Here is a 27,274-nt window from a genome sequence, read left to right as displayed (position 1 = left end):
TCTTCAGGGCTCACATCACTTTTTAAAATGGAGCCTGATCTATTGACATACCTTCTAATGTGCTCACATGTTGCAGACACCTAACTACCTAATGTCACCTCATTACTCTTTGTTAATATTTCCTCTTCCTCCAGCTTCTTGTTAAACTAGCTCCCCTATGCTTAAGGATCTTTAAAGCCATCAATAAAAGAACCAGCTAATAATAACAACAGATGCAGTGTACCAGAGGCTGAACGCACAATGGCTACAAAACCACCCTCATGATCACAGCTTTATCTGTTCATGAAGTGCTCACCTGTGGCTTGTTAGCAAAGCACTCACTTAAAGCATAGAACACACTGAGCTTCAAAGCAAAGAGTTTCTATTCCAATCTCATCTGTAATCAGTGTGTTATTTTTATTATCAGGGTAATTTTATTCACAGTACTGCTTATAGTCAAGGTTTGAAAATGCCTGCATTATAAATCCTTATTTTCAAGACACTGTGATTCAGCGATAAAAATGAATTCTGGGCTAAAACCTGCATCTACTCCTACAAGATACCACTCTGTGAACAAAAGGAGTGTTATCTGGAGGAAGGGATTGGGGGTCAGGACTCCTGGGTGCTGCTGTGTAGACCTTTGCTGCTGATCTGCAGTACCTATCTAGGTGACATTCACACACACACTGCTGCACAAAGCCTAAGTAAACGGAGGCTAGTGCCAAATATATTGGCCTTTGATCAAAAACATGCACCATAGGAAGCATGGTTTGACTCTGCAAGGTTTTTTAGCAACTAAGCAATCAGGTTTATGCAGGGCTAGTGGCATTCACATTCCCATCTCATGTCAGGGCATGGGGCTGAACTGAATTCCCCCTAGGAGAAACCAGCATAGGCTGGGGTTCCTGCCACTGGAACTACATAGTCATCGATCCAATGGCTTCTTTCCTGACTTCTAATCACATTCTCCCTCTCAGACCAGTGCAGAGACCCCCTAATACAAGCTATTCTGCTCACAGTCCCCAGATATCCATACATTCCCACAGTGGGGCTACATAATGAGGAGGGCCTTATGATGGTCCTCTGTACCTAGGTAAATTTCCACTTCTGTGTCTCAGTTTATCCCTCTGTAAAATGGGGATAATAATCCTTACTTGTCTCACAAGGGCATTGTGAGAATTCCTTAATGTCTGTAAAGGGCTTTGAGAGTTGTATGTAATACATTGGCTTCGTGCATTAAATCACATATCTAGTACTGGCCCTACTGACTATAATAGCAACATGCTCTTGAACTCTTGTAATGGAGGCCTGAGTTTTATGGGGTTGAAAAGTCCTGGGTTTGATTCCCCCCGACAGACTGTTGGTATGTCTGGTGCCATCGATCCTGACTCTTTGATAAAAGATGCTCTAAAAGTGCCGAGTTATTATATAACCACAGCCATGATGCCAAAAACCACAGCGGCACTCAGGTTTAGAATGCCTGTTAGTGCAATGCATCCATGCATGGGCTGGAACTCTTCAGCACCAGAGAACAGACCTCTGCCACTTGAGCTAATGGAGTAACTTCATTAGTGCTGTTACCCTCTAGAGGACCAACCCCTAGGAGGAAGTGTGACACACACTTTACCAGTGTGGATGGCAGGAGAGGAAGGGCTCAGTTTTTTTTTTTTAAATGAACTTCGGCAAAGTATTAGTCATCTTATGGCACATTTAATTTAGGTACCTTGGAAAATGGCAGAGACATTAGTTTATCACCGTATGATACACTATGAAGACACAAGTGCCTTTATTACATGCACATGTATTTTCATGCTAAATATATATTTATACAATAAAATCATGGTTTGTTGTGTTAAAAAGATGCGTTTAAAATGTAAATAACTAATTAACTGTTAGGTTGGAATGGCAGTTCTGTAAGCTGTTACTGTCTATTGGGTGTGCAGAACCGTTTAAATTAATTGCTTAAATACCTACTTATCCCATAGACTGGAACAGCTCCTATTGGGAACATAAAAAGCTGCTTAAATGTGATTTGAAATGATAGACCAAAATGGCTCTCTTAAATAATTGTACATGTTTTACAAGCTTCCATGAAAGACTGAAACAAAAAACCATTCCCCCAAGACATTTAAAAACAAACAAACACAAAGCCTCAATACAAAAAGCCTGTGTGTTTCTGACTTGACCCAAATAGGCCCTGTAAAGTCATAAGCCAGATTCATCACTTGCCCTAGGGTTTATTCACTCAGGCTGCAAACCCTGCAGTAGCCAGGTCGGGAAGATCCACCACAAGAAGGCAGTGTTACAGCACACGCTCCTAATTACCCTTCCTCCAGAACATACAATGTGTGAGTAAGCAAGCTGAGTTTCATGCCTGCTATGCCTCAAGGTCTGTGACCCCTGACTGCCTCTCAAGGCCAAGCTCCGACACTTTGGAGTTCCCTATTAGCTGAAATTCCTTGTTGAGTCCTCCAAGCAAGAAGTCACTTGCGGGCAGGTTCTTCTTCTCTCTAGCTGCTTTATTTGCTGGCACCTTCTCCTGCTTCAGGGACTGAGCTAAAATGTCCTGAATGTACCTGTCTCTAGATCCCTTCTTTCCTCCCACATTCCAAACATTGCCCGTCCTGTCCCATCCCTGCCTGTGCACCCCATCTCACACTTTAATATAGAACTATGGATTGGTGGAGATTGATTGTTTACACAGGAAAGGCCACCCCACTCGTCCCACAATCAAATGAGGAGATCTCAGATTTGCTTAAACTCAGAGACTGAGAATCATAGAGTTTAAGGCCAGAGGAGACCACCAGATGATCTAGTCTGGCCTCCTATATATCACAGGCCACCAACACCACCCAGCACCTATCCACTAAACCCAGCAACCAAAATTAGACCACACAGCAGACTAAACTATTATGTGCCACAGGTGGAGAATAGGAGGGAGCAAAATGTCTTAGTGCCTCAGGTCCCTGCAATGGTAGGGAAAAGTGGCCCTGACTAGTATAGATCCTAGCAGAGAGCTTCTGAGAGCATAAAGTCTGCTTGGGTGGGGGAAAACTGAATGGTCCATTGACTTTTCAGAGGATCAGCATAAACATCCAAATTCTGCTCACAGATGCTGAATGCATGCAACACCCATTACTTTTAATGGGAGTTGTGCATGTGCATTTCTGAGGACAGAACTGGATTCAAAGTTAACGGTTCAGATCTTTGGCCAACTGAAGACGTTAATTTGCTCTTTCTGACAGGGTTTTCAAAGTGAACACTTTAAGAATACTTTAAAACTCTTTTAGGAACCACTGTCAAGTACAGAAAGAACCTGGTATTTTCATTCCTGCCTCCCTTGACAGTCTATGGGCCAGAATCCCAGCTTGTGTAAATCAGCACAGCTCCATTGAAGTGAAACAGGAATAAGGCACAGTTTCATATACCTTCCTAAAACAGGCACAATCCGATATACCCTCCTGCCACAACATGGTGTCAGTCATACTTAAAAATATAGGACCTGATTCCTCTCTCACACTGGTTTTACACCAATGCACCTCCATTTACATGAGTAGAGTTAATCCTCATTTATACTGCTGTGAGAGGAAAATCAGGCCTGTCACCATTTGAAGTGAGAGGCATTGGGAAAACATGCTGTTGAATGCCCTCAAACTCAGACCCTGACCTGGGTGATGTGGTGGGGGTCTAGTACTAAGTATTTTCGCCTTTGATCAAAAACATGTGCTATAGGAAGCTTTGTTTGACTCTCCAAGGTTTTTTTCTATCTTTCTTTTTTTGGGGGGTTTTCTTTGTGATCTATTTGGTATTTATCTACCTTTCTTTTAATTTAAAAAAAAAAAAAAGCTTTGTCCTAGAGCTCTTTCAGCCAAGTTCAGCTTGACCTGTGTACACGTGACAGGTATACAGTACAAGATCCAGGAAGGCAAATGTGATTGTGAGGCATACGAAGACGGAGGGAAGTTCAGCTCCCAGCATGGTTGATTCAGTCTGTCATCCTTTCAAGCTAAACAAATTGAGTTCCATATAGTTTGTTGTATGGGAGTCTTTAAGATGAAACTTTGAAAAACAAAGGTCCTGCCTGCTCTGCTTAGATGTTACAGATACCCTGGTTCTTTTCATTAAAGAAGTGTTTGCCTCTGTGTTTGCCAGGACTGTGGTACAGTGGACTGTATGCCAGAAGTTTGATGGCTAAGATTCTATTAAAAAAAGGAATACTAGTGGCACCTTAGAGACTAACCAATTTATCGGAGCATAAGCTTTCATGAGCTACAGCTCACTTCATCGAATGCATCCGATGAAGTGAGCTGTAGCTCACAAAAGCTTATGCTCAAATAAATTGGTTAGTCTCTAAGGTGCCACAAGTCCTCATTTTCTTTTTGCGAATACAGACTAACACGGCTGCTACTCTGAAACCTGTCAAAAGATTCTATTAGACTCACTTCTGATTGGCATCACAGAAAAAGTGAGTTGTTAGGAGAGACTGAACAAAAAGAAGGTAACGGTCTGTCAGACTGGCTTAGGGAGGTTTGACCAGGGTCACTCTGGCACTTGGGGCAAACCACTACGGAGACCTAGGTCAGGTGTAACAAAATAAAAGGAGTTTATTTGGCTGTCACCCTCTTCAGACAGGGCACCACAGACTCAGCTTGCAGCAACAAGCAAGGCTCTGATAGCAAACAATAATCTTGCGTCAAGCCTCCCTTCTGTCAGGGCGGCTCCAGCAGGTGGCAGACTCTCATGCAGGTCACTGGTAGCAAGTCTCACCAATAGTCTTACATCAGGTCTGTCTTCTTCTCGAGGAGGTGCTGACAGGCAGCAGACTCTCAAAAACACTGCAGGTGGGGCGTCAACTTGAGTCCTGCATCATCTTACCTTCCTTTCAGGTGGTGTTAACAGGCAGCATGCTCTCAAGCAGTTCCTGGCCCCAGCCAGGCCTCTCTCATAGAGACAGCTGGATGTCTGTTCTCCCCAGCTGAGCTGTGCTTTCCCCTTCTAATACCTCCCTTCAAATGCAGGTATAGTGGGCAAGGCTGATAGAACCCATAGCAGCTCAGTAGCCTTTTCCTGGCCAGTGAAGGGTTTGTAGTCCCCATTACCGATAGGCAATCCATGCATCGGGTTGGCAAGAAGAAGACAGAGTAACACTATCGGTAAAATGGGTGAACGTGACATCAAGGCTGGCACCATTTGAAGAGAGAAGGGTGCAACAAGAGACATGATCTGAGCTGCAAGCCAGGGCAGAATTATTTAGGTCCAAGGCAGTGTGGATCAGAAATCTAAACCTTCTTTATTGTATACAGGTTATTAAAAATAATCCATCTCAATACGAATGTCTGATGGGCATTAAGCTCAGTCTCATACAAAATTCCTGATACCTAACATTTTGTAAGGCACCAGAGAGATCAAATTACTAAATCCTCAGTGTATAAGTAATCGTTTATCCTACTACAGCTACTGAAGCAAGCCAAATATTTCAGTTCCAGCTGATGGAGCTGTGAGTAGGACATGCTGACTCCCACATCGTATTTTTCGAGCATTCAGAGTTTATTGGCTTCACATCAATGCTCCCCTCCCACTGAACTGTCTCTTATTCCAACTGCGGAGCAACTGCCGCTCAGCGTTAACAAAAGCTCTTGTTTTCTCAAGGCTGAGAGACTCCAGTCACTGTCAGGAAGCAAAAACTTTTGTTCCTTTAAAGAGCTGCCAAGAGAAGACTGTATTTTTAGACCCTTTCTTTCAATTTTAAAGAAAAAAGAAGAGTTGTTGAAAGCGATGTTATTATGAAGCTGTTTTTAAGCTACAGCTGAGGCAAAGTATCTATTCTGATGTTCAGAGGGCAAGAAGACAACAAATTCACCCAAACTAACAAGCAGTTCAATCCAGGTTTCTATTACCTTTCATGTTATAAAATTTCTTAGCAACACTTCATAAATTGCAAACAAGCCTAAAAGTTCAGAAAAACAGGAGTTCACTCATAAAAAACAAAGTATTATTTTTCATGATATCTTTAAATAATTCTCTTTTCTCTTTTTCCATGTGAATGTATTCCTGGTAGAAGATTAACAGCCCTGCAGAGAGACTGGTGTCTAAACACTATGGTGCTCAATGTATCTGAAACATGACAGCCCGATGAAAGAGGATTAGTGTGTACAACCCTTACTCACGTGGATAAGCACTTCTTCAGAACAATAGCCCCACTGGAGACAAGGGTGTATTTTCACATGAGTAAGTGCCCAGTAGGATGAGTAATGGCTCTACGTTCTGGTCCAGTGTAAGTAGAAAATACAAAATCAAGAGGAAATCTGCCATAATTCTAGGGCAGAAGTTATAAATATCCTGTTTTCTGTTTGTGCTGGACTTTCCCTGGACACCTTTAGCTGCCTTCTGAGACAAACATTTTCTTCTCTGAGACCAACATTATTAGCAAATAACATTTCAAGTAAGCATCCTTATCTGCATGAACACCTGTAATTTTAAGGTATTCACCAACTTATTTGAAAACAAAACCAATTTCACTTATCTCAAAAGACCAAACCATGGCCCCAGTCCTGCAAATGCATCTGTATGGACGGATCCATGCAGATCCCATTGATCTGGGGCTGTGTATGCGCACAAGGGCCCATTGGCATGGATCCATCTGCTAGATGTCTCCCCCTTCCAGGCTAAAACAGAGTGCCTAATGAAAACAGGATTCAGTTGTATCCTTTTCCCATCAGGAAGTCAAAGATCACCAACAGAAGTATCTCTTAGCTCATTCCAGAATCTATTGCAATGATTAATGAAAAGCAAGATGCCTATAAATCAGGAAAGCCCCCCCCCCCACCTCCCTTTGCCCTACCCTGTCCCACTCCCTCAAAGGCAAAAAAAACTTAGGAGTGGGTTGGAACTACCAATCTCTTTGTCATAATGTGTAACACACATTCTATACCTCTTTCTAGGTTCTGCATACCTCTTCCTTTATTTTGTTAATTTCTGGAAGTTAGAAAATGTAACATTATAATATAATGTTTATTTGGAATTTATTAATCTATGAAGGAGTTTCTATTAGGAAAAACTTCAACTGAGACTCCATCTGCAATTCCTGAGGCGGTTATAGGGTATTGTACCAACAATGATTACCATGTCTAAACTAACCCCACAACTGAATCCTAGTTGAGAAAGGCATTCCAAGAGGCAAAAAAAAACCAAAACAAAACCCAGACTAGCTGCAAACATTATGAGGACTTTCACAGCAAAAGACTGCGAGAACCCCAAAAGACTAGCAAAAACAGCTAATACACATTACATTCTGTATAAAGAGGATTCTTGGCACAGTCAGATAAAAATGGACATCTGAAGATGACAAACTGTTAAATGCATCTGAAGAAACTTCAGTCTAAAAACTACATATTCTACTGTGTAAATGAATCCCACAGTCTAGAGGATAACAAAAAGTCATATAACATAGCTGGTCATGCTCCAGGTTTGTATATAAAACCTCAGGAGAAAATCTCCAGCCATTCAAATCATGGGTTATTATGTGAGTGTCAAGAACATCCACTCATTGGGCTTGACATTAACTACTGAGTCAAAGGAAGGTGCATAAAAAGACTGAGGAGACAGCCTCAAAGCAATATTTGTCAGCTGAAAGAAGAATGCCACTTACAGCCAGCAATCAAAGGCAGGTCATCACTTGCAAGCAGAGTGGATTTGGGCCTAAAAAGCAAAGGTATCATCCGCAGGCAGACTTCAAGGCTTTCCTAGTTAAGAAATTATTAAACTATGTTATTTCCTAGAAGATATACTTCAGAACTTGGCTCAAAGGAAAGAAGAAATCTTTTGGAGATGCCCTAACTACCTTTATGGACTTCTGATGGTGAGACTAAATGAAATTAAAAACTATGGGTACTACTACAATATTAAATAATAGTAAAGAATTTATTGAGTTTGATTAATATTAATTTGGCCTACAGCCCTTTGTTCTTACAAAATATAGTCTAGTATAGACCTGTATTATGTATGTGCATGCAGATATGTACATACATGCACATACATATTTCATTATCATCACTACTCTCCTACTCACAATAATCCTGAATTTATCCATAGAATAGAGATAGTCCTGGCAGCTGCACGGAAATGCAGAGAACAAGGCAGTGCATTACTGTACCAATGTACCTCACCTATGACTGGGGAGGATCACCTGTAAGGGAAAAGGAATGTTCATTAAATCCTAAGCCTTTCTTCTTAGATTACCAATAAGCGAATCGATTTGTGTCAATTACAGTAGTAGTGGTGGTATTGGTGATTTCGACACTTGTCCACTAGGAACCAGATTGAGACTCCCAAATTCACTGCATATAGACAAAGTAGCAATCAGATAAGAGTTTATTTTAGTGGTTACCAACATGGCTGTAGACAATTTTCCAACTCACTGTAACTCACCTGTTCAGCCTTCTGGTGAAATACAGCAGACATGGCTAGGATGGTACTGCGCTCATCCAGAGCTGCAGCAAAGCTCTTCCATTCTTGATCTAGCTGGGTAGAAATTTGTTTAATTTGCTGGGAAGCATAATGGCCTGCCTCTGAAAGCCTGGATGCAACTGACATGATCCGATTGATGTTGACATAGGCATTCTGAAAATTAGGGGGAAAAAAACATGAATAAACAGAAGGGAGAAACATGGCCATTCTGCATCTTCATTACAAATTCAAAACATCATCAGCTGGAAGGATGCAGAGAAGTTGGGGTGAGAACAATCAAGCAGCTTTTTAAATATGCATGAGTTGTAGATTGTAGACATACTACCTTTCATTCTAAAAATAAATCCTACAGAAATATTTTAGCACATCATCTATTTCCCCCTCACACACACATTTTATTTATTTAGGGGAAATCATCTGCCACACCTGAGATGTCTCTTACCCAATTAGCTTCTTCTCATTTCCCTCTCTCTTTATCTTATTCTTGGTATTTCAGGTACATTCATTCACAATTCTTGGTGCAAATTATAACTGCAGAAATGTTTACATTCTACATTTCAAGAGATCAATGAGATCCCTTAAAAGAGGGGTGCATTGTCAAGAGATGGGCTAATACAATTCCTTATGGAGAAGTCCGATAGAATTTTATTGGGATTATACCAATATTGTATAGAAATTTAAGAAGCTGTATGAAATTGCTATAAAAGTTATATAGTTTAATGAAAACTATCTTTTCTATAGATTTTTTTAACCCATACCATAGCAGGGATAACATTTTATATTACATTCTAAATGTAGAAGAGTTCAAAAGACCTATTGAAAGCTTATCATTTTCTGTTTGTTTGATGGGAATTTTCCGTCAGGGGTTGTACTCAGCCTGGAAGCTCTGAAGACCCACTTTGTTATCAAATGGAATTTCAGAAAGCCATTACACAGAAGCATGATACCCCAATGTTTCATTACAACATAAGCCTCATAACAGAGAATCATCACAACAATATATTGATGCACCATCAAAATGCCAGTGTCAGGACACTGGATAGCAACAGCCTTATGGCTTTCTGGAACTTCATTTGATGCAATCACCTCTGTCTCCTTCTATTCCTCACTGACGGCTGGGAGAGGCCCAGCAATTTAGGACTCTTGACCTGTACTCGGTATTCTCCGGCTTTCTTAACAGAGGAGAGGTGGGCTCCCATGACAAATGTAGCCTGAGATCTGGAAGTGCATTGGGAACTCCAATCAGACCTGAAGAATCTGAGAGCCACAGGATGAGCATCACTGGTCTAACAATTCCACAACTGGGAGGAATGCAATTTGAATTTCTCGGTCACAAAATCATGACTGACTGATTCAAGGGCTTAACATGTACATAAAATAGTCTAAGGTCCTCATCCTGCAAACACTTGAGGTCATGCATGACTCTATGTAGGTGAGTAGCCCTGGTGACTACAATGGGACTATTCACATGCCTGAAATTAAGCACACATGTAAGTGTTTGCAGGATCAGGACCTCAGTGTGGTAGAGATGCATAACTTCAGTATGAATACACAGCATGCATAAGTATTGGACAATTCAAATGCAAATCAGCTATTAATATCATTTGTGCCCAGTTACATATAGCAGTGCAGCATATCGTAATATGGAGCCATGATGGCATCCAGCTTCCATTATAAGCCTTATTTTTGGCCCCTCTCTTTGCTGCTCCTATGGCCTTGGCTTGTAAATTTTGCTTGGCTTGAAAATAGCAAAGTAATTTTAACGTAAAGGAGATTTATTCATTTTTTGGTGCAGTTGGAAGAAAACTGGTAAAACTGGTTTGGAGTTAGAATTACAATTTTAAAAGTGCCATGATTGGGGATTTTGACTATTGTCCACTATGGAATGTGTCTATAGTGGGTCCCTCTGACTCAAAAGCTGTAATTAACCTGAGCAGTTAGGCTTGCAGCAAAAAGACTTCTAAATAAGCAAGGCTTTCTTCCTGAAAATCCTCATGGCTGTGCTCCAGTCTAGATCAGCTTTCAGACTTTTTAGGCCAGACTTTCAGCTGATCTAAATCAGCATCGGGTGATTGTAATTAATAGAGTTATGCCATTTGCACCAGCTGAAGATCTGGAATGCTGCTTTTTTTGAAGGACTAGAAAGTCAGTGCAGCAGTTTGGATTTCATGTGAAGAATGAGCCTTTCCTACCGAACTTGGTTTTATTTCCCTGTAGAATTATATCAGTACTTGTAACGTAATGAGCATGACTCAATGGAAGGAAAACAACTGTGAATTCTTTGGTTCCCAGTAACTGCAGTATATAAATATATTAAATAGCTGAGGGAGAAAAGGTTAGATTGATTGAGACAGAGCAGATGTTCCTAATATCTGGTTTTCCAATTAGGGGAGATTTATATATTTTTATATCTATCTATTTAGATGAGGATTTTCATTAACAAAACTGGAAGAGTACCAATATGTTCTACAGCTAACTAAATATCTTCCATAGCTCTCCCCACTCCAGCAGGGAGCAGAGTTTGAGTTTTGGACAGTCTATACCCTTACTCCCCAATGGACTTTGACAGCTGCCAAGGGACAATGGGTCTCAGTAGCTTCCCCTGTCATTCTCTGCATGGTGAGCACCAGGTTAGCAGAGCTCCAGGGTACTCTATAAAAGTTACTCAGGAGGGCCCCATAAGCCCAACTGAACAGGACAGAGAGAGGGAGAGAGAAAGAGAGAAATTGAAACTAAGATTTTTAAATCACCTTTAGAAAGGATTTCAATGGCATTTCTATATATAGCAATGTCATGTTGTTAAAGTCCTATAGATCAGCCACTTCCAGAGCGGAATCAAGTGCTGAATATGACATTTGTATGTGTGTTCTTATAAAGCTCCCATTTCTAGTACAGCAGGGACACAATCTATTATATTTATATGGCCAGAAGCACAGAAAGTAAATGGCTTGCCCAAGGCAGCACAGGAAGTCTGTGGCAGAGCAGGGAATTAAAACAGGTCTTCTGAGTCCCAGGCTAGCACCTAAGCACTGGCCCATTCTTCACCATGTCAGATGCTAAGCCTCTCACTAGTGCAGTACTGAATACTGCTCAGCCAGGGACTTTGATTGCAAGGGGGGGAGGGGAAATATTCTGTATGTGGAGGGAAGTAGGAAACTTTTCTCTGTATTTGAGGTAAATTGGGACAGGGATGCAAACCACTCCTGATTTAGTTTTTCAAAACCAAAACCTAAGTTCTGCAACAACCCAAATTACTCTTGCTTCCTAGTAATGGGAAAACACTGGAACCACTTCTCCTATCTATAAAGTTTTAAATAAAATGAGACACAGATCTCAACAACCAAAACCCAATTGTTAAAATATTACAAAATTATCCCTCTGGTTTTGTTCATGTTCATAAAAGAGTAAATTGAGACGTTCAATATTATTATAGGAACCTTTTGATCCTAGCAGGAAGTAAACAGAATGGAGAATGGAAATAAATTGGTTAGTCTCTAAGGTGCCACAAGTACTCCTTTTCTTTTTGAGAATGGAGAATGTAATGTCTGAGACTACTTTTCCTTTGAGCTCGCAAATTCACTGCTATGAACAGGCTCACGGAGGCACTCATTTTTAAAAATACTTCAGGCCCCTATTCCTCTCAGCCAACAGAGGTCTCCTCACGTGGAATTGCACAAGGCCCTTGATTTATGGCTATATGGTAATACAATAGGTCAAACAATGTGAAAACAATATATTATTGTCTAGAAGTGAGGGCAAAAATGTTACAGTTGACATTCTCTTGTAGAGACACTAGGCTATAACCAAGCTTTGGTTAAAGTATTTCCTGCATCACTGGAAACCTTACATTTTATGTATCGTTGCAGACAAGCCGCTGTTTCCGGGAGCCACCTGTGGTAAGTGCCACCTGGAGCCCACACCCTATACCCCGCACCCCCTCCCACATCCCAACCCCCTGCCTCAGCCCTGAATCCCCTCCCGCATCCATATTCTCTCCTGGAGCCAGCACCCAACCTCCTGCCCCAGCCATGAGCCCATTCCCACACTCCAGACTCCTCAGCCCCAGCCTGGAGCCCCTACCTGCACCCCAAGCCCCTCATCCCTGGCCCCACCCTAGAACCTGCACCCCCAGCTGGAGCCCCCTCCCTCACTCTGAACCCTCGGCCCCAAGCCCGGAGCCCCTTCCTGCACCCCAAACCCTCATTCCCAGCCCCACCCCAGAGCCTGCACCCTCAACCCAGAGTCCATACCCCCTCCCACACTCCAACCCCCTGCCCCAGTTTGGAGCCCCTGACCACACTCTGAACCCCTCAGCCACAACCCCCAGCCTGGAGCCCCGTCCAGCACCACAAACCTCATCTCCAGACCCACCCCAAAGCCCGCACCTCCAGCCAGAGCCCTGCCCAAGCCCAGTGAAAATGAGTGTGTGAGTGAGGGTGGGGGAGAGGGAGCAATGGGAGTGGGGGAGATGGAGTGAGTGAAGAATGTTTCTCATAGGACACCTTTAATATCTTGATTCCCATTGTAGCCTCTGTAACAAAGCCAGTGGCTTGATGAAGAATTATATTGAATGGCATTTTCTCTCAGCCTAATACAGAAGGCTATAGTTCATGTAAATGATAAATGGCAGGAATTTCCAAAAGATGCCATTAGCCTTTACCAGATAATTGTAATGCATTTAAAATGTATTGTGACTCTCTAAGGACAACATGCATCTAAGTCTAGTTTCAGATAATTAACTCCTTGGCAACAGAAAGGCTGACGATTCCACCACTGAACACAGCACTGTTAGCATGTGTTTATCAGAAAGCGATGACTCACCATTTCATGAGGTAATGAATATAGGCGTAAAACAATCTTGGTGGAGTAGATATGAATAACTTCAATCAGAATAAACAGCACGTATATCAGGTAATCCAAGTGCAAAACTACAATCAATCAGACTTGTGCCCATTTAACTAGGACATTGTGTCTTAGGCTAGAAAATTAACTAGGTTAATGGGATTACTAAATATATGGCAGAGCTCAATGTTTTGTTTTAGTGAACCATGTTATTACATTGGTATAAATATTGTACTACTGTAATAAAGACTAACATAATTCATATTTCAGAACTGAAGAAACAGAAACAAACGTGGCATGATTCACTGGGGGAAAAAATCTACATTTACAGTTGTGGTTTTTTAAGAAAAATATTCAGCTGCAGTTTAGTACCTGAAATTTATGGCTCTTCCCCTCTAATCCCCCTCACACACTATACTTCTTCTGAGGAAGGAGTAGTATAGTAAGAATAAACAGTGTTACAAATAGTGTTTCTATAAAAGGAAGTTGGCCCATGTTAAGTATATCAGAATGTATCGGGAAGTGTGTGTGTGAAAAGGTTTGTCCTGAGAAAGACCCTTCAGATATATTTTTCAGCTGAATTTAGAAGATTATTATAACTATTATTATTATTTAACTTGGACCTAAAGTGTGCTAGGAACTTCACAAAAATATGTGCTTAAAGATCCATGACCCAATTCAACTTCCCTTGAAATCAATTGGATTCTTCCTGCAAGATGTAGAGCATCCCTCAGACTACCCTCTCCTCCACAACCTTTTTTAAAGCCCATTTTAGCGTGTTGCCTATAAGAACTCAACCAATTACAGTGCTGTCAACACATGATTTTATCACCAATCTCATGATAGTGGGTGTTCTTCTTAAAGCCCCACTTGCTAGAACAGGGGTGGGCAAACTACAGCCTGTGGGCTGGATCCAGCCTGCAAGCCATTTTAATCCTCCCACTGGGGAGCGGGGTCGGGGGCCGCACCACATTGCTCCCAGAAGCAGCAGCATAGCCTTGCTCTGGCTCCTACGCATAGGGGCAGCCAGGGGGCTCCTCTCTGCATGCTGCCTGCCCTAAGTGCTGCCCCCACAGCTCCAATTGGCCAGGAACTGCGGCCAATGGAAGATGAAGTGTGGCACCTGTGGACGGGGCAGTGTGCAGAGCTGCCTGGCTGTGGCTCTGCATAGGAGCTGGAGGGCAGACATGGCCACAGCTTCCAGGAGCTGCTTGAGGTAAGCACTGCCCGGAGCCTGCACCCCTGAGCCAACCCCCACACCCAAACTCCCCGCCCCAGCCCTGATCCCCCTTCCGCCCTCTGAACGCCTCAATCCCAGCCCAGAGCATCCTCCTGCACTCCAAACTCCTCATCCCCAGCCCCACCCCAGAGCCCACACACCCAGCTGGAGCCTTCACACTCCCTGCACCCAAACTTCCTGCCCCAGCCCAGAGCTCTCTCCCGCACTCGGAACCCCCAAGTCCCAGCCCAGAGCCGCCTCCTACACCGCAAACTCCTCATCCCCAGCCCCACCCCAGAGCCTGCACTCCCAGCCAGAGCCTGCACCCCTTCCCACACCCCAACCTCCTGCCCCAGCCCTGATCCCCCTCCTGCCCTCCGAACCCCTCAGTCCCAGCCCGGAGCACCCTTCTACACCCCAAACTCCCCAACCCCACTGCAGAGCCCGCACCCCCAGCCTGAGCCCTCAACCCCCTGCCCCGCACCCCACTCCCCAGCCCAGAGCCCCATCCCGCACCCTGAACTCATTTCTGGCCCCACCCTAAACCCCATGCCCCCAACCAGAGCCCTCACCCCCTCCCGCACCCTAACCCCAATTTCGTGAGCATTCATGGCCCACCATACAATTTCTATTCTCAGATGTGACCCTCGGGCCAAAAAGTTTTCCCAACCCTGTGGTGAAATCAACAGATTATAGGAAAATCTCAGCTTTCATTTAAAAACATCATAAAGTTTCTAGCCCTCATAATTGTGGAGAAAAGCTTGAAAACATGACCTTTGTGTATGCTAAAGCTCAGAAACTAGGAGGTAAAGCAGAACAACCCCACATATATTATTATTAATTATTACTTTATTATTTCATGATTTTTAAGCCAACCTCAGGATTTTTGGGGACCTGACTCATGATTGGGGCTGGGAGTACTGTAATTAGTGGGAGGCAGGTTGAGAGATAGTCAGGTATTATGTTTATATTTCTAAAATATAAGTTGAAGTGTTGGTTCTGAAGCTTCCAATGGTGGGAACATTGCAAATGGCAAACAGATGATGGGATGCTTGAGAAAATAATGCAAACACAACCAAGGTCAGTCCAACACAGAGTCCGACCATGGACTGGCAGGACATCATATGCAGGGACATAACAAGCTGGGCTTAATGGATGTCATGGACAGGAATGCCTGGCAACGTTGTATTGCTCCCTGTGTCTGTAAAGATCAAAAGAAAAGAAAAAAAGAGAACTGGGCTCTCAACCTAGAGGGTGGCAAACAAGTTTAACAACCACTCTCCCTTTTGTAGATGGGAGTTGGTTTCTGAAACTTTTTCCTGTTGCAACATGGGGTTATGGTATGAAGAGGGCTGAGAAACACAGTTAAAGCAAAGAAGCAAATGAATGTGTATATAAAAATTATCCAGTGTGACTGCTTTCGTCTCCCCCATTCATCATGTATTATCCTGCAATCATGTACACATACGAGTAACTTTATGCATGTGAGCTCAGAGGGACTACTGATGTGTAAAAAGTAATTCACATACACAAGTGTTGTCAGAATCAGGGCTTAGAATGTAAATTCTACAAGGCAGGGACCATGTCGTCCTGTGTGTTTACACAGCATTTACTACAACAAGGCCCTGATCCTAAGTGGAGCCTCTGGGCATTAGTGCAATATAAATATTAGATAATATGCATAAGTACAACAATCCATGTATAAATTCAACAGTTATTTTCAGGCAGTCGCCACCAGAAATCAAACAGTATCACCTGCAACTGAAGTGAGACATCACCATAAACAATAAGGAGACATGATATGAGGACTTCAGTAACTCGGCCAGAGGTTATGGTTCTTTTACAGGAGTGGGCAGGTTTGGTTCTGTGTCCTGCAATGTGCAGGAGGTCAGACTATATGATCATGATGGTCCATTCTGGCCTTAAAGTCTATGAGTCTATACATTTTACACAAGCATTCTGGTGTGGCTTTGTGTTTCTGAATTTCATTGCCTGACACTTTTCTTAAAAAGATGCCTACAAACAGGTAAAAAAAAAGAATTTTGTTAGGCTTTAAATCAGGGACCCCTTGGGAAAAGATATACACAGGCAGACAAGTCTTGCCATAATAAGCTAATTAGCTCTACTATATACAATTTTTCACCAGGTCCCTGTCACTGACAAAAATATCCTTATTCATGTTTTCTTCATTAAAAAAATAAAATTGATAAAGATATACATTTGATTTAAAATTAGAGATGGACTGATATTGCAAAGTTCAGTTACAGATCTGACCCAAATCCAGATCTGGACCCTACATTTCTGGATCTGGGATTTTTGTCTGTTCCATTGTAGAATAATGTTCTGCCACAAAGTCAGATCCTAATTTCCCTAAATTCTGGCAAGTTCAATTAAGGAATCAGTTTTGGATTCATCATTGTTTGAAATAGTTACCAACATTATTTGGATTCACATGTATGTATTACCTCTTTGTTTCCTTTTCCCTTAAATAGATACAGAGATTGCAGTTTTGCAACTGAGTGCATGCAGGCATATCCCTGTGGGGCTCGGGAGTGTGTTTGCACACCTCTTATAACAGGATCAGGCTGAAGTATCGAGGACTTTGGACAGAAAAGGGTCATTTTTATTTTGATCCTTTTTCTTCCTGCTTTTCCTGCATGCTTTACCGCTGAAACCTACAATGCTGCCTGCCAGTGAAAACACATCTTTAGTATGGCAGTGCAGCTCCTGGAATGCACACATCCCAACATGTAATGCTTCATATCCTTCCAAGTGGAAGTTTGTTCAGATCAAGATGGAGCATCACAAATTGGGGCTCACTCTTTTCTGACTCCATTTCCATATTAAACACAAGTATGAATATGAATTGACCAAAACTGGGTAAGATAAATTTCCAACTCATTTCCAAATCCACTTGACACTAGGGTACAGGGCTGCAGTGAAGCCTTCCCGTGGCCACCACTCCAAATTATGCCCCTTCTGTGATCCTTTGCAGGGTGGAAGTGCTATTCACACTATAGGTCTACACTACCACTTAAGTAAATCTAACTTACATCGCTCAGGGGGGTGAAAAAGACACATTACAGTGAATTAAGCACTGTTCACACGGGCGCTATGTTGGCAGGAGACACTCTCCCACTGACATAGCTTCCACCTCTCACAGAGGTTGAGTAATTATGCCGACGGGAGAGCACTTTCCTGTTGGCATAGAGCATCTTCCCCCGATGCACCATAGGGACACAGCTGCATCAGTGCAGCTGCACTGATATAGCACTTCTAGTGTAGACCTGCCCTATGGAATTGGGTAACCCATGGCAACTCTCCAGAGAGCCCATAAAGCTGCCCTCCTTGCACAGCTATGCCAACATGGTATATAAACCCTCTCCATAATGCTCAGGGATCACCAAGGTCACCTATGCAGCTGCACTTCTCAGAACCTCCTCCAAGCACTCGAAATGCAGGACTCCACTGGTGAGGAGGGTCTTGCAGGAGCTATCTGACCCTGGCGAGTTTCAACCATCAGGTAAAACTTTAAGGCTTCTGGCAAGTGCCAATGAGGCCTTCAGTTGGGTAAAGTATGGGCAGCACTGAGTTATGGGCCATCTCTTGGAATGCTTCTACAGTTTCTTTCTGATTTGGTTACAGTCTCTCTTTATTCTCCCATCATGTTTTTATTATCACCTGATACTTTGAGGATTGTCCTATACCTATCTTCAACTGTCATAGTTTATAGTTCATCTGTTTGAATGTCAACATGCTTAGAGCATTTTAAAAAAGATTAAAAAGAAAAGCAACTGGGAAATCATTTCTAAGGGAATTAAAGAAAAACCCCAAAATGAATTTGGATGCATTATGGTTATTTACTGCATAAAATGAAAACATCGTAAACACACACACAATAATTAAAACATATCCTCCTCCATCAGCTGGGATCCTGTTTGTTTAGTCCAGATGACGCTGATAGATAAGGGATATGCAGAATATAATATAAAGGATTTTGGAGTATTATACACAATATTTCCCCCCTTTAATTGTGTTTTAGTTTTGTCACAGTAAAGGGAGGATAACGTGAGAGTAGTTATTATCATGCATGAAGCAGTATTAACTTTTCATCAGAGTCCCTTCCATGCTGTGGAAACTCCTCTTGAGGGCAGTGTCCCAGGGCAGCAAAGGGAAGGTAGGTTAAATTTTCTACTGTATTCTGCTGAGTGATAGTTTGTTATTGTTAATTTAGCAACAGTCAGGACTCCTAGAGCCTGTGTTTTGTCATACTTTTGAATTAAAATCACAATAAATACATAAACATACATAGCACCTCTTATCCACCACTGAACTGCAGTGTTCTAATGAGCACACAGCATGATGGTTTAGTGAAAAAAATAACTAGCCCATGAAAAAGGCAGGGGGAATTTAGGTCAATGGAATATAATTACCTGAGTTGGAATTTGACCAGGACACCAGGGTTTCATTCCTAATCTTATGAAAAGTGCCATGTGGTCTTTAATGACCACAAGTGGTCAGGATCTCTGTTTTACATTTCATCAGAAAGGCAGCTGCTCCAGCAGCACAGAGCCTACTTGCAGCATGCAGGGCCATGGCGCACGAGTGACTTATGCCACAAGCTGAAACAACTACAAATTGCCTGGAGGTCTCTCATCCCAGTGCCAACCTTGCTTGACCCTGCGTCACTTTACAGAGAACTGACAGAAACACAGCATGAAGTGGTTGATTGACTCATTTTTTCTGGGCATTTTTTCTGTAGCTGACAGTTAATATTGAGAGAGAGAGGACAGGACTATTCCTATCCTATGCCATTTCGATAGGATGTGTGCATTCATTGTTCTAAATTAGCACAATGATCAAAATGTCAATACATTCTGCCCCAATTTTTGCACTGAAAGTGTTGCAGCTTGCAGACACAAATGCTGTATACTAGGGAAGACCAAGTAAGAAAGCAAGGCACTTCCAAATGGACGATGATTAATTTTTTTCACCTCAGGTAATGATGAGTTGCATCCAAAGTTGCAATCAGCTAAGAAAAAAACAAAATCTGATTCTGGACACAACTGACAGTTTGATTAGATTCCCCTGTTTGGATTTTTGAGGAGCAGCCATGTGGGGGAAGAGAAGTGTAAATTATTAAAGCACTCAGCTAGTGTTCTACTGAGTCTCATTAATTCCATGTCAAGAAAACGCCAAACCCTTAAAAATACTGTATTTGTTTTCCAAAATGTAAACAGCTCCACAGGACTGGCCTGGTTTTAAATCAAGGAAATGATCATATAGCAACATCAGGGCTGACACGGTAACTTCCCAGAACAAAGTGCTGCTGCCCCACGACCAGCCTGACCTTCTTTAATTCTTCACATCTCATAGTCTGCAGGTCTCTTTTGAGTGAACGCTCACTCCTGTCCCTTCCCCTCCCACACACACTCACACAGAATCCATATTTACAGTGCATCTCTGAACTTACCATGGAATTCATTGCAAAATGATTATGCTGTGTCTGTAAGTCGAGGGCATGTTGGTAGCTCACTCCAATCTCTGTATGACTCTGCAGGAACAATTCTTTGTTGTGGCTGATCCAGTCGAACATCTATAGAAAGTTCACACCAGACAAAGAGTAAGATCAAGTGCAAAATACAAATATGAACGTTTCTGACATAGATTTATGCGAATGACAAAAAATGATTTAGTACCGCCACAAAAAACATCCCTTATCTGAATAGAGTGTATTCAAACAAGGACAAAATTTAAGTTATTACCACCTTCTCTATGAACACACATGGTAAGCCGGTCTCTCTGCAAGCTGATCCTATAGTCCTTTCCTATACTTTGTTCGGAGTTCCATAAGTAGAAAGACTACAGTGACAGGGCCTACATTAGAAGTTATTCCATTGACTAATGCTCTTGTGGTTCATAATGTTACCAGAACCTAGGAATGAACCACTAATCTTTACACAATAATGATTTGGTTTTCTTCTTTTTCTTTCTTTGTAGTATATGAATAAGCTCCCCACATGTTTCAGCTAAAAACCAAACTGAGGTTTTACACTGATTTTTATTAGTACTTGTTCCCCCCCCAAAAAACAAAGAGCAGTCTTGCTTCGAAATGTTAGCTTACAGTGAAACACACATACACGTTTTATTTAATTCTATGGTCCATACTCCTGTCAGTGTCTCACTGCTCTTAGCTCCATTTCAAAGGAAAACAGATGTCTAAGTAGTTTGGTATGTTGGATTTAACTCTAACAAAATTCTGTACATCAGTTTTATTAGTCTCCATCTTTTATTATATAACACCTGACATCCAAGGAGCTCATTTATGAATTAAATATCACAAGTTAGCTATTAGGTAGATAAGGATTATAATACCCATTATTCAAATGAGTGCACTGAGGAATAGAGAAGTTAATTGACCTGTCCAATGTTACAGAGCCTTTTTGAGGAAGAGCCAGAATAGAATTTAAGTGTCCCAACCCAACGTCCTGAGCCTTAATACACACATACTCACACTGTACCATTGCACAGTATATATCACCTCAATTTTCACAGATAGAGGAACTGAGTATGTAAAGGTTAAGTGATTTGGTTAAGGTCTAAGCATGTTAGTGGAAAAGCTGGGACTAGAACCCAGCAGCCACGGCTGGGATCTATAGTTTAATAAAAATAAGACTCCAGAGGACATTCTATGCTAGATTACAGCTCCAAGTTGTGAGCTATGACCATTAAGACAACACTTCTTCTCATGCCAAACAAGTCCTACCAAACCAAATGGTTTTGACTTTAATTTTACTGACTGAAAAATAGCACCTTGATTAGTTTTCTGTTTCCCTGTAGAATAAATTATAAACAAACTGGAAGTCTTCGTTCTTGTCTGGCACTGGTTAGGCAAAAGATGAACTCATATTTTTTTCCACTAAACCCTGTTTCATTGTTACATTATCCTCCCAACCCACTCTCACACAGTTTATCTCTTTTGTCCACCTTTTATGTGCTTTCTGACATGTGGAGCGTGAGTTCTTTAGGTCAAGGACTGTCTTGTTTGTTAAATGTCTGTACAATGCCTAGCACAATGGGGCCCTGATCAGGGTTCCTAGGCTGTACCATAATACCAATAATAAATAAATGAATAATACCAGGAGTACAGTCATTTGGTGGTGCTGTACAGTACCAGTACAGTCATTTGGTGGTGCTGAAGAGGCACGAGGTTTTACATTGTTGTGAGTGGGAGGGAGGCAAATGACCAGCTTAGCTACAACAACCATATGCTCAAGCGATTGCTACAAATCTTTGTTATGCTACTGATGTGACCTCAGATAAATACCAGCATCAAATCAATGGAATAACAAAAAGTTTGACTGGTGACACCTTAAGAACAGAAAGATTCTAGCCTCCGCGTATTATACATTATTATTATTTCCCAAGGTCAGTTCTCCTCTGCCTGTGCACATATAGGTTCCATGGGCACGAAGAGTTACACAGACATTTAGGCTGAAAATAGGCTCTGTACATACACCTCAAACTCCTCTCCAGTGAAGTTGGATTTTGCTCTAAATGCTCATTTCAACATTAGGATTTGTTCTAGTCTCACTGTGTAGAGGATTTTACACAAGTAACATTTAATACCCCTTACATCAGGGAGAAGAATAAACCTTATAAAAGCTCTAGTAACACCAGATTTAGAGCTGTTACACTGACCCCTGCTCCAAAGACGAGTCCTACCAACCTGTCCCCTTGATGTGTTATTTTACATTAATTTATTTGCAGGAAGAGATTTTGTACCTTATCTTGTATTTTACATTTGCTGATGGAAGATATTTAGGGAGAAATTCAGATCTCCATCACAGCAGTGTAAATCCAGAACAACATTGTTGACCTTAGTACAATCACGCCAGATTTACACCACTGTAGCAGATCAGAATCTGGCTGCTCACTCATTATTTCAGACTGTGAAATTGACCAGATTCATTCTGGGATGTAGCCACTGTTTTCAAAACACCGTTAGTGATTAAACTGAAGAAAACAACCTAATGTAACTCAACCTAAAGCTATCTCAGTGCCTCATTAAGAGTTAATACAATTTGAGTAGAAAAGAATTTAACGCAGCTGTGGACTCAAGAAAAGTATTACCATAAAACAATACAGATATTTCAAGAGTAAAGTTCATGTCCAAACAACAGAGTTTTATCTCTCTGTTTAGAACCAAACCAGATTTATCTCAAGCAGATACATGTTAAATGTGAACATGTTTTTAACCAAGCTAGAACCATTTAAGGAAAAAAACCTGGCTGAAAGCCATTGAAAATAAATAGTAAATCTAGTATTTTATGCACAGCAATGCTAAATGGAATCAACTTGAATTTAAATGATTAATAAAACAAAACAAGTAGTAACAGATTATTTCTGGGGGTGAAAGAGCGCTTTCTTCATCTTAGCCACAATTGTATTATAGAACAAGGATCTGGGTTAAGTTAAGCCATATTTATGAACTTTGAGGTAGAATAACTGACTAGGAGAAAAATTAAAATTTCAAATGAATAAAAATGTATCCTTTTGTCTCGTTTAATAAATCATAAACTATAGTAATTGAAAGGGTACCTCAGGAGCTTTGAGCTACACACAATCATTTTCTGTGTTGCCTTCCAAAAATTGTTCTTCATTCATGTTCATGGACAGCAGCAGAATTAGGAAGGCATTCTCAACTATGTTTCAGATTTTGACTGTATTTATTTATGTTACTCCAAATTACTTGCAGGGCCTGTGGCAAATTATCTCACGTTGATAAGGTCCAAGATTCAGTGTGTGACCTTCTCCCTCCACCTACTATAAACTCCCATAACATGGTAAACTCAGGGAAGGAAAAGGTGTGTGATGTCCTGGCTTTCAAACCCAGGCCAGTGAGTTTCCACACACCTATCACATCCTGACCACCATCTGAAGTCTGCTGAAATCTGGCTGGCTAAACAGCTAGCAGAACTACAGCCACAGCCAAGGCACCATCCACGAGACCCTTGACTTGAGGATCGCCGGGCTCCACTGATTGGTCCAGCCATGCTATTTAAGCCAAAAGGTGACAAAGGAAGTTGTCTGAGCAATTAGGTGATTCCCTGCTGCTGCACTGGATCCTGCTTGTGTCTGCTTCCTGCATGCTGTATCCAACCATGTTTCTGATTCGTGCTTCAGGCTCCTCCCTTGCCCCTGCCCATGGTACTAGTTCCCACTGTGCTCCTGACTGCTCCTTGCCCCTCTGCCGGTTCACGCACTAACACCTCACCTGTGACCATCGGTGACTAATCCCGGCTCTGACCCTCAGCTCTGACTTCTGACTCCGACTCTGGCTTGACTCTGGACTCTAGCATTTGGTATCTGACCCCAGCTCTGACCCTCAGCTTCGTATTCACTTGTCTCCTGGCTCTGGTAATGAGCAGTTGACTATGGTGCTGATTCTCAGTTCCACTTCCTGACCTGAATGCCTGTTCTACTCACTAGACAACACCACCTACATCCTGGTCCCTAACAAGATGTTGAGTTCCTTGGAGCTGGAGTATGTGTCTGACAAGTGGCAAGAGAGGCCTAGATTCAGCAAAGCAATGAACCATTACATATGTGCTTTGATGAATAGGGGTGTTTTGTTGAATCTGAGCCTTAGCAGATACTAGCAGGTGGTTTCCTATTACTCAGGAAAACTGAGGAATCACATTCAGTCTGGGCCAGGACTGTGATAAAGGTGGAAACATCGGGATTTCCCAGGGAGGAAGAAGAGGGCTCACATTGTTATCACCATAGAACTCTGCCAGCATTGAGTGGTTCATACTTTCACATTCCTCATCATGTGACACTGAAGCATGAGTAGTAAACATCACAGAAGCACTTGTGAAACCCAAATGATGTGGTGGTAAGGAGACAAGTTTTCAAAATTCATGAGCCACACCCAAAAAACCCCCCCACAAGATTGGCTCACATGAGATTTCTAAAATAACAAACTGTGAGTTCTTTTTATTTGCCTTCCACTTTTGAGCTCTTGGGGTTCATGTTTCCAAGGTTTTCTCTGCAACCATAAGGGGTAGAAATTTACTATTTAAAAAAAAAAGAAAAATGAGCTTATCATATAATAACATGACTCCAGGAGTTGGGGCTTTAAGAAAAAATGCTAAATATTGCAAGACCCATGATAAAATCATGAGAGTTGGCAACACTGGAGAAGAGAGGTGAGTCTGTCGGTGTGACAGTATTGGCTGTCCTGGCTCTGGTTATTGGTGTAAGATTTCCTGAGGTGTTTTCAGGTCCAATATCTTTCCCACTTGAAAAACACTGGTGTTTCCTGTGTTGCTAATGTAGATGAAATAACTGTGTTCCTTGGTTTGCTTCAAAGACTAAAGATGTCAGCAAAGCGATGAGACAGTGATTGCTATTTCACAGAACCTGCAGGGGGAGTTCAAACTGAAGGGCTGTCTTGTGAGTCCTGTAGAAATGTTAAATATCATTTGGTTTGGTTAATTTCTCTACCACAGATTATTTTAAAATAGGCCAGATTTTAGGACTCATCCTGCAGATAGTTTTCCTATCATTAAAATGGTGTTACTTAGCACTGAATCAATGGTTTCCAACCCATCTGTGAAAAATATCACCCTAAGCTAGTCCAGCGATTGCCATTATATTAATGATTCTTTAATTACTGCTACGGTTAGCATTCCAGCTTATTTTTTTAATTGGAGTGACTGACTGTCAATGACTTTTCGTACGCTAATCAGTCTTACAGCCATGGAACTCACACTAAATTTTATGAAAGTTTGAAATAACTCTAGGATTGGACATTAGATGGGTTAAAACACATGAACCAACAATTCTCAATGTCTCCCATATTGACACTTCTCCACACAGCTCCAAATAATCTGGAGACCAATTAAGCATTTAGAATTTCTAAGTGACTGTTCATTTTCTTATTTTTTTAAAAACACAAGTAACTTGCAGATAACTTCTAAGGTGATTATCATTGTCGTCTGCATCTCTTGTGCTACATGAATGAAAAATGAAAGCACACACTGAACAGTGCTAAGTGCTACAAAAATTGCATTTAATGGAGGGAATTAGTTCTTCAGTATGAAAGAATCATAAGATCCAAGCATTGTGCAAAGAGCATTCTCACAAAGGTTTGTTAAACTATTTCCCCTAAGTTCAGTGCCACTCTTTAGTGCTTAAATATCCCCCACTAGGACCCAGACTGAGCCTACTAAGTTTATTTCATTTGTGAGTTAGGATATAAAACTGTATCTCCACTGCCCCATCCATACCCTGGCATTAATTAGCTCTGATTAGCTCAGTTCAAGATGTACAAAACATTCTAAGCAGGCTCCAAAACCAGTGGTATTTTGTCAGCAAAGTCCACTGTTGACTGGGAGATCCAAGTTAAGCAGCATGTAACGGGATCAGGACTCACCACCGCGTCACCTCCTGCTGGTCACTCTGGGAATTAGCTCAGTCCAGCTCCAGAGTGCCTTCTGCGGGTGGTGTCTTGCCCATTGTCTGCTCTACTCCACTGTTTCGGACCCATGTTGCTCCACCACTCAGTGGTGTCCTCTTCAGGACACTGCCCTCTGGCAATGTCCACTAATTCTTTCTCACCCCCCTTCTGGGGGTCACGGCAGTCCTTTGGCTTGCACCTGCCACAGGGGCCAAACACAACCCAAAGTCTAGCCCCTCACTTCAGGGGAAAGTTGCAGTCTGCAGCAAAGGAGCAAGCCATGCTCCTCTGCGGCCACGTGCGGTGCAAAGGGGAAGGGGGGGACCCCAGGCACGCCTGCTACTCTGGGTCCCGACACAGAAACCCTCTAGCAGCAGCCTTGCCCTTTCCGCCCTCCTTCTCTCCCCTTGTCTGCCTACCACCCCTGGGCCACTTCCCCTTGGCCCTTGCACCCTCTTGGCCCTTTCTGGCAGGGGCCTGCAGCCTAGCAGGTAACAGGCCAGAGCTCACCCTCCGCTCCCCTGAGCCTGCCCAGCACTGCTCTATCTCAGGTGCTCTCCCTGGGAGCCAGTCCTCCTCCCTTGCTTGTCAGGAAGAGACTCCCCTCTGGGCTGCCCCAGCAGCTGCCTTCTGTCTGGCTCCTAACAAGCTTCGCCCTAATTAGCTGCAGATTTCCACAGCCTCCCTGGCTGCTTCTGCCCCACCCCCTGCTAGAGTGGGCCACCTGCACCAATATACAGCAGACCAAAAGACAGATCCCAAGTTGATCATAAATGAATGATAGTTCTAAGTCTTACTGAGAGTGGAGGAGGGTACTGCCTCCTTGCTTCAGATCCTACTGGCTGACCCTGTTACTACAACTCATTAGGAATTGTTCAACAAAACAAATGATTTGTGGAAACATATTGGTTTTGATGAAATTCTGACAAACCATTGGGAGGGTTTTGACAAGGTTTCCTGCCAGCTCGACTAGCAGGCTGCTAGGGAGCACAAGCTTCCAAGATTCACGGCTCTGGAGAAGCTTCACCATATGACTGCCTTGGGGCTGGGGACCCCAGGGCTTCCATGGTCTTCAGCTCTGGAAAGCCCCACTACTTGGACTGCCCCAGGACTTGAAGGCTCCCAGCTGCTAAACCAGGAGCTAAGCCCCAGCTAGAGCCTGCAGGGAGCCTCACAGCCATGAGAACTCATTGTTACAGAGTGGGAGCTGTGGCTCCCAAGCTCCGATGCTCCTTGCTTAGCCATGACTCTCAGGACTTCTAGGCTCCTGGATCTCCATCAGTCTGCTAGGGCTCATGGGGAGC

General features: G+C 42.4%; 1 protein-coding gene across 6 annotated transcripts in view; it reads right to left on the bottom strand.

The window, feature by feature from the left end:
- KALRN (kalirin RhoGEF kinase) overlaps nucleotides 1-27,274 on the bottom strand; it is a 746,508-nt gene that overhangs the window by 389,493 nt on the left and 329,741 nt on the right. For all 6 annotated transcript variants that reach the window (XM_043525781.1, XM_043525782.1, XM_043525784.1 and 3 more), the window contains exons 6-7: nucleotides 19,980-20,102; nucleotides 8,407-8,598 (exon numbers count right to left, since the gene is read on the bottom strand). In XM_043525781.1, coding sequence (XP_043381716.1) covers nucleotides 8,407-8,598; nucleotides 19,980-20,102 — 315 coding nt within the window. The remainder of the gene's footprint in view (nucleotides 1-8,406; nucleotides 8,599-19,979; nucleotides 20,103-27,274) is intronic.

The sequence above is a fragment of the Chelonia mydas genome, chromosome 11 (assembly GCF_015237465.2).
Source record: "Chelonia mydas isolate rCheMyd1 chromosome 11, rCheMyd1.pri.v2, whole genome shotgun sequence".
Classification (NCBI taxonomy): Eukaryota; Metazoa; Chordata; order Testudines; family Cheloniidae; genus Chelonia; species Chelonia mydas.
Note: the sequence above shows the minus strand (reverse complement) of the source record. Positions and strands in the feature narration are given on the sequence as shown.